General features: G+C 52.3%; 1 protein-coding gene across 1 annotated transcript; it reads right to left on the bottom strand.

Annotated features, from left to right (window-relative positions):
* Nucleotides 1–2172: 2172 nt before the first annotated feature.
* On the bottom strand, nucleotides 2173–4243 carry CCDC185 (coiled-coil domain containing 185). Its single transcript, XM_058669741.1, has one exon. It carries the CDS (start codon nucleotides 4226–4228, stop codon nucleotides 2297–2299), a length of 1932 nt encoding a protein of 643 aa, XP_058525724.1. The 5' UTR covers nucleotides 4229–4243; the 3' UTR covers nucleotides 2173–2296.
* Nucleotides 4244–7972: the final 3729 nt, after the last annotated feature.

The following is a 7972-nucleotide window of genomic DNA, read 5'->3' as shown; positions in this document are numbered from 1 at the left end:
CCAATGACTTTGATGTTCACTGTGTTTTGACCACCATTCTCAGGCATGAGTAATAAAGACTTGAATCCTGTTCCTGGCCTCAGGTAGCATGCAGTCTACTTAGGAAGCCAAGATTTGGGCTGTAAAATGAATATACCATACAGAGTAGCAACTGCTAAGTGCTCACCAAGCTGAGCTCTTTGTCAGAGCAGAGTGGTGTCAAGATGGGTGGTCATGGAGGTCTCACATTTCATAGAAGAGGCAGACATGAACGAAGCTCAGGAAAGCTAGAGTTGGTCATGATGCAAAGAAACAACTGGTGAAAAAACATCAACACAGGGAGAGCTTCACTGACATGGACAATACTCGTGGACAGGCTCAATACTATTAATAACAAAAGCCACACTGTGTAATCCTAGGGCTTGTATTAAGCTCTGGGTACCAGGCCTAATATGTAGCGGGGATTGTTTTCTACATGGTTCCTGCCTTTGTATTTTACCGATGAGGAAGCTGAGGTTGGGAGAGAATACTTCCTGAACTGCACCCAGCTGTGTTTGGAGTCACACCCAGGGCTGTCCTAACCCCCTTAAGCAGAATGCTAGAACACCTGGGTTATATGCGCCATTTGGTTCAACAAAGAGAATAAGGTTGGAAATTGGGGTAAGATCCAGGAGCTTTAGCATTTTTGAGAAGAGGGCCTCCATGAACATTTTTGAGCAAAGAGGATGAGTCTGCCAGTAGGATTCTGTATGGATAACAGGTAAAGGGGCTCTAAGTTGGGGGAAAAGAACAGAATGGGAAAGAGGGCCTGGTTTCCATTCCAAGAGCTGGGACAGTGGACTTCCTGTTGACCTGTGCATGAAACCCCTTGTCAGGTTACATTTAATATCATTTCATAATTGCTGATAAAAAAACTTCTAGTTGGGGCTTATTCATTCATTCTCTTTCTCTCTCCTCTCTCTCACCTCACCCCCCCAACAAATGTCACATGAGGGGCTTTTTTTTAAAGATTTATTTTATTTTTATTGGAAAGTCAGATATACAGAGAGGAGGAGAGACAGAGAGGAATATCTTCTGTCCACTGATTCACTCCCCAAGCAACTGTAATGGCCAGAGCTGAGCCAACCTGAAGCCAGGAACCTGGAGCTTCTTCCGGGGCTCCCACGTGGGTGCAGGATCCCAAGACTTTGGGCCATCCTTGACTGCTTTTCCAGGCCACAAGCAGAGAGCTGGATGGGGAGTGGGCCTTCAGGATTAGAATTGGCGGCTAAATGGGATCCCGGAGCATGCAAGGCAAGGACTTTAGCCACCAGGCTACTGCTTCAGGCCCAGGAGGGGCTTCTTAAAGAAAATATGTCTTTCCATAGACTTAATTTCTATTTGTGGGTTCCTTGCTCTTGAAATGTCATGCTGTTGAGTCATGTTTAGTCATGCCCTTGGAGCCCAGTTAGGTTAATTAGACACAACGTGGGTAGAATGACATTACAAGAGATAAGAGAAATACAGGGCAAGAGAAAGAGTCTAGTAGAATGTTGTTGCCTAAGACTGAATAGGATTGATCAACAATAGAACAAAAGTCTGCCTGCCGCATTGGAGGCCAGTGAGATCTTAGATGGCAGGGCCCTACACAGTGCTCAGCGTTGGCACTGGAGGAATAATTACAAGCACCTGCTCGCCATACAGGAAGGGACAGCACAGAAGTTTACAGCCTGGAGAGAACTTTGGAGTGAGCTTTGCAAAAATGGTTCACAAAACATCAGTTCCATGGAAGGTTACAGGGGAAAGAAAAATCAGGGCAGAGGGGGTTGTTGTATGTTTCCTAAGCTGCTCTGCTGCAGGCCTCTTCAGAGTTTCTAAACTTTTAAAGTACACCATGACCTGCCAAGAGAGAAGACAGGATTTAAGGTTTCAAAATCTGATCTCCCCGCCCTTTTTTTTTTTGGTAATGGCTTATACCCTTTCCTAAGTACTGGGATAGGACGACTAAAACAAACAGGACTCAGAGCTGCTTCCCCAACTGCAGATTTTTCTGTTTCTCCAAGAAGTGCCGGATACTTGCTTCCAAAGTGACTGGAGAGCCACATGTCTATTTTCTCTGCAAATCACCATCTGCAATGCCAAGAATTTTCCTTAAAACGCACGGATTTCTCTCCCCAACCCTCCATACTGTCAGCGAATCAATAAACTGCTTCATGAGAGGAAATCGCAGCTATTTTATGTACTTTTTAAAAAATCAATGTTCAGTTATAATCAGATTAGAAAACGACTTGCAGGGTTAGGTGTCTTTCTGGCTGCTGCACGCTGGTGGGGTCTGTGCTCAGTAGCGACCCCTCTGCGACCCGCTGCGTGGCTGGGCCTCTGCGGCCGCTGGATCGTAGTGGCTGTTGGGCAGTTCCCTGGAGTCGTCCCTCCTGCAGGCCCGAGGTACATTGTGGAAGTCCTGCAAGGCTGGGTCTTTCCCTCGGGCCATCTGCTCCATCCTCTGCTCCTTCCTCTTGATGGCTTCCTTGATGCCCTCCACGTGGCACTTCTCCTCCTTCTCCGCCCTTAGCTTCAGGACCTGGTGGTTTTTCTCCCGAAGCGAGTGCAGCTCGCGGAGGTGCTGCACCTTGTCGCTGGCGCTCTTGTGCGCCCGGCTCCGGGCCTGCCGGATCTTCTGGTCGCTCAGTTCCCCCAGCACCCTCTTTCGCACCTTTCTCTGCTCTTCCTCCTCTCCTGCGCGCCACCTGACCTGCTGGAACTGCTCCACCTCCTTCCGGGCCTTCTCCCTCAGTACCCGGTACCGCTCTTTCATCAGGCATTGCTGGAGCTCTTGGGACTGCTGGCAGCTCTGCTCCAGGGACAGCTTCCGAAGCAGCTCCTCGGCCTTAGCCTGACAGTCCAGGAGCACCTTACGGGCCTGGTAGTTGACTAAGGAGCTCAGGTTGCTGTTCTGGATCTTTTTCTGGTCCTCCACAGTGTGCTGGTGCCTGTTGTGAGAAGCCTCCTCCAGCCTCCGCTGCAGCTGCAGGCTGCTGTGCTCCCGCAGGCGCTGTACCTGCTTTTCTTGCTCCCTCAGGCGCTCCAGCTGCTTCTCTTGCTCCCGCAGGAGCTGCACCTGCTTCTCCTGCTCCCGCAGGCGCTGCACCTGGCCCTGCTTGGGGTGCTCGGCCTGGGAGCGCGCGCCGTCGGGCTTCTCTTGGCACTGGTTCTCCTGGTTGTCCTGCGGCGCCTTCCATCTGTTTTCCGCGGGGATCCTGTTCTTCCCAGGGCTGCTGCGCCTGAGGCTGTGCGGCTGGCGGCCCCCGCGGGTCCTTCGCTGTTCCTTCTCCTGCCACTGCTCCTGGCTCTGTTGCAGTAGCAGTTGTCGCTCCCGCTCCAGGGTCACCTGCACCTTCTGGTCGGATTGTTTCAGCTCCTCCCAGGCGACAGCCGCCTGCTGCTGCAGTTCCCGCATCCGCTGCGCCTTCTTCAGTCGGGTCAGCACCAGGGCCACAATCTTCTGGTCGCGCGAGGACATCACCGCCTCCTGCAGCGTGCTGGTGAGAGCCTGGCTGTGCTGGCTCTGTGTGTCCCTGCTGGACACGGAGGGCTGCGAGGCCCGACTGCCCACCGACTCCGCCCGATCGCTACCCGCTCGCTTCTGGGGGCATGTACAGGCCTGTGTCCTGAACTCTTGGGAAGGCGCGAAAGATTTCTCGGTGGGAACTGGGGAAGTCGACCAGAGGCCCCCTTGTCCGCACGTGCGCACTGCCCACTGGTCTCCACTTGGCACCTTTCCTCCCCCGAAAGTTTCGACACTCAAGGGAGTGTAAGTTCCGCTGGGGTACGGTGGTGGCGAGTCTCCCTGGGCCGGGCTACAGTGCCGGCAGGGATGCGGCTGTTGCGGTGAGGATGCTTGCCGCCAGGCCTGCCTGGACTTGCCCCCTGCCTCACCCCAGGCCTCTTCTAGGCGCCGGCTGCGGGATGGGTGCTTCCTGGCGCGACCGGGCGGCCTTGGGGTCACGTCGGTGAGACTGCGGCTCTCCCGCGGGGAGGCACTGCACGCCCGCTCACGAGCCCGCGTTGCTGAGGGCGAAGACCTCCGGTGTAGCCAGGCCGCCGCCGCTTCCCTCTCGGCACCCGCAGTCCTGGCCCAGGACTCCAGGGCTGGATCGGTTTCGGGTGCCGGCTCACCCAGCCTCACTGGAGACGCGTGCCCTCCATGGGCTGGTGCGGGCTCCCAGAGGTCCCGATAGGGCCTCGGGGAGAGGTGGCCAAAACCCGCCATACTCCCTCCGGGCGCCCCAGTGTTTGTGCCAGCGAAGATCCCAGGGCTCCCGGGGACCCTGTTACATCCGCCACGCCCTCCGCTCCCAGGGTCCTGGCCGCCTGTGACGCCCGGCCACTTCACAATGCTCATGGCCCCTCCAGGTCCCCCACCGACCTCAGTTCAGGCCCCTGCCTGCCTGGGCCCCACCAACACCCTGTGCAGGGAGAAACAGAATTCGGGGCAGACGACCGAGAAAGGGGATTGTAGGTGATTGGGGATGACATTGCAATTCAGAATGCATGGTGACACTGCCCCCATCCCTGGTGTTTCAGGCAGGACTGTGCATTTACATGTCCCGCAATAACTCTTCAGATACTCTAGGCCCTTAAGACTCAGAATGGAGCAGGGCCGGGGAGGGGGCGGTTGAGGAGGTACAGGAGGAATCTCCTTGATCACTGTCCCTACCTGCAGGTGTCCAGATGAAACACCACCCCTGCCCATTAGGGGGCCAAAGCTAAGTATGCTTTAGTGTTTGCTTTCTTAAACAGAAGAGCGGAAGAAAGATGATTCTGAGTGTTCCCCCCTCCCCGCCCCACCACCAATATAGCAGTTACTGCTTTTGTCAAAATATAAATGCACCGTGCCCATTCTGAAATAACAGCAGTGTGCCCTGATATTGGTCTAACTTGATAGAAGTTTGGGTCTGGGTGAGCTGGAAACCTATCTATGGAATTCTGTCCTCCCACTTGTCAATCAAACCACCTCTTTTTCCTGGGAACCAAGTAGGGCACATAGGAAAATGCGGGAATAAAACTCCACATGGAACCCAGGTGGCTTGTGGCCTGCAGAGGCACCACCTGCACCTCACAAAAGAGGCCCACTGAGAGGAACTCCGCCCCTCTCTTCTATGGCTGGAGGTGCTGTTCAGGTACCCTCTCTCCCTCCCTCTCTCCCCCACACCTCCTCCCTCTGGCAATCCTCTGGCCCACTGCCCACACATGACAAGCCTTTCTCTGGGTGGGGCAACCCATGCTCATGCCTGTGTGTTCACTTGCTCACCTTTTGAGTAAATGTTACCACCACAGATGTGTACCATAGTTGCTTCTACACTTAGATTGCTTGTACAAGACAAGAGCCTGGAGTAAAATTAACACACCCACGGAATACGTCCAAGCACCAGGAAGCAATCACATTATTTCTTGTCCTTTTTCTCTAAATCTCTTTCTGTGGCATCCAGGGTTCTTAGGAGAAGCACTGGCCTTGGCTATGCAAAGGTGTATGAGTCTCCTGAATGATTTTGGGTAACTTTCTGACCCTCCAGTTCTGAAAAAGTACAAAGGTGGAGTGCAGTGCTGATAACAGTAGTTCTGAAAAGCTCCTAAGGTTAGATGAAATGCTTCATTGAGAGCCTGGCACTGTAAGACATTCAGTAAGTATTATTTTGATGTCCAGTTAGGCTTAGGTGAAAAGTTTGAAGACTTAAATATGTGTATTTTCAAAATTTTCTATATGTTCTTAGATTTAAAAAGACAATTGAAGTTAATGCTGTCTTAAACCACTCTGGGTGAGTGTCTAGGCTGCTTAGCGGCACCTTGCAGGCTCTTTCTTGTCTAGGCTATGGATGCTGGCTGAGCCCCTTCCCTTCTCCAGGGTTTCTGTGGTCTGAATGTTGTTGATGTTTGCTTCTTGCCAGCATCCCTGGGTTGATGCCTAACCATCAGTGCAATGGCATGGCACTGATGTGTGCTCTGGGATGGCACCTGGCACAGTGGCTAAGGCACTGCTTGGGACATGGAATCCCCTCTCAGGATACCTGTGTTCCAGTCCCAGCTCTGTTTCTAACACAGTTTTCTGCTAATGTTCACCTGAGAGGCAGCAGGTGATGGCCCAAGAACCTGAGTCTGTGCCACCCACAAGTGACATCCAGGTTGAGATCTGGGTTCCTGGCTTTGGCCAGGCCCAGCCTTGTCCGTTTTGGGCATTTGGGAGTTTAGCTATGTTGATCACTGAACATCCTATGGCTCTATTCAAGCTTTAGAAGATAGCTTGCAAAGACAAGTGTAGTTCTGGCTGGACTCAGGCCATTGCCTGTCAAGAAGAAGCAGTGTTGGGGAGCAAGCTTACTGCCCTGAGAGCCAGCAGACCTTCCCTGAGCCTGCTCAGCCACCTGAGGAGTCCCTTTCAACAGCCTTTTTGCAGTTTTGGCTTTCTCATCACTGCAAGATCTTCTACAGCCCCAAAGGGAGTGAGAAAGACTGAATCCAGTCAGTGCTTCAATCTTTGTCCTTGTGAAGCACAAATGAGTTCATGTATGAAAAACACAGCAATGCCTTGCATGTGATGGCTCTTATACACTGCAGCTTTCAGAACCTCCACCAACATTATTTAAACACCACCAAACCATGGCCAGGTAGAGTTAGACACAAGATTAGTCTTGAGCAGAGTCAGAAGTGGAATCTAAGGGCTTAGATCTCTAGTCCAGCAGCTATTGGCCTCCTGCTGCCTCCATTGGTCCTTGGAACTCACCCTGGAGCTGTGTGTGGCTCGCCTACCTTGATCACTGATAGACTAAAAGACACAGTCCTAAGGACACAATGTACAGGATGCTGAAAGTCCAGACTACGATTAGAATGACAACATTGCTAGGATAAACAGATCCAGGTAACAGATCAGGCAAGTGACTATACAGTCACCTAAACAGAGTTCCCAGGGGGAATAAAGGGGCTTGTTCTTTTTTCAAAGATTTATCTATTGGGGCTGGTGTTATGGTATATCATGTTAAACTGCCATCTAGGATGCTGGCATCCCATATGGGCACTACTTTGTGTTCTGGCTGCTCCACTTCTGATCTGGCTCCCTGTTAATCAGCTGGGAAAAGCAGCAGAAGATGGCCCAGTGCTTGGTCCCCACACCCATGTGGATGACCTGGATGAAGCTGCTGGTTCCTGGCTTCAGCCTGGCCCAGCCTTGGGCATTGCAACCATCTGGGGAGTGAATCAATGGACAGCATGTGTGTGTGTGTGTGTGTGTGTGTGTGTGTGTGTGTGTGTGTGAAATTTCTTTATTTGAAAAATCCAAATGACAGAAAGAGATCATCCATCTGTTGGCTGACTCTACTGGACTGGTTCAGGCTTAAATCAGAAGCCTGGAACTCCATCTGGGTCTCCCATGTGTTTGCAGGGGCCAAGTCCTTTGGCCATCTTCTGCTGCTTTCCCTGGTACAGTGGCGGGGAGCTGGATCAGAAGTGTAATGTCCTGGACTTGAACTGGTGCTCTGATATGGGGTGCCAGTATCACAGGTGGCAGCTGAACCTGTTGCACCACAACACTGGTCCCAAAAGGAAGGGTTTGCTCTATGTCACCCAGAAGGGAAGGTTTCTTAAGGGATAATACTGGAGCTAGATGTGGGAGGATAGAATGAAGATTTCACCAGATGGAGGTGAGCAGGAAGACACAGCTGGATGAGGAAGGCTTGTAGGTTACCAAGTGGAGCTTCAGACACCTGGCACATTGGACTTCTATGGTTTGTGCCAAGGGGGTGTGGCAAGTATGTGCAGTGGAGTGGCTGGTAATAAGGCCAGAAAGATGGGCTGGGCTTGAATCCTGCAGGGCTTTGAATGCCAAACCAAGGAGCTTGGGCTTCCCCTTGACTGACAGATGGCAGAGTCCCAGCCATGTCCAGAAGAGCTCCAGGATTTTTTGGGCTGCTCTGGTCTGCAGGGAGGTGGCCTTTGGCCCTGCTTTGCCATGAGCAGTTTAAAT

The sequence above is a fragment of the Ochotona princeps genome, chromosome 10, assembly GCF_030435755.1.
Source record: "Ochotona princeps isolate mOchPri1 chromosome 10, mOchPri1.hap1, whole genome shotgun sequence".
NCBI classification, from domain to species: domain Eukaryota; kingdom Metazoa; phylum Chordata; class Mammalia; order Lagomorpha; family Ochotonidae; genus Ochotona; species Ochotona princeps.
This window is presented reverse-complemented; position numbering and strand designations above follow the sequence as displayed.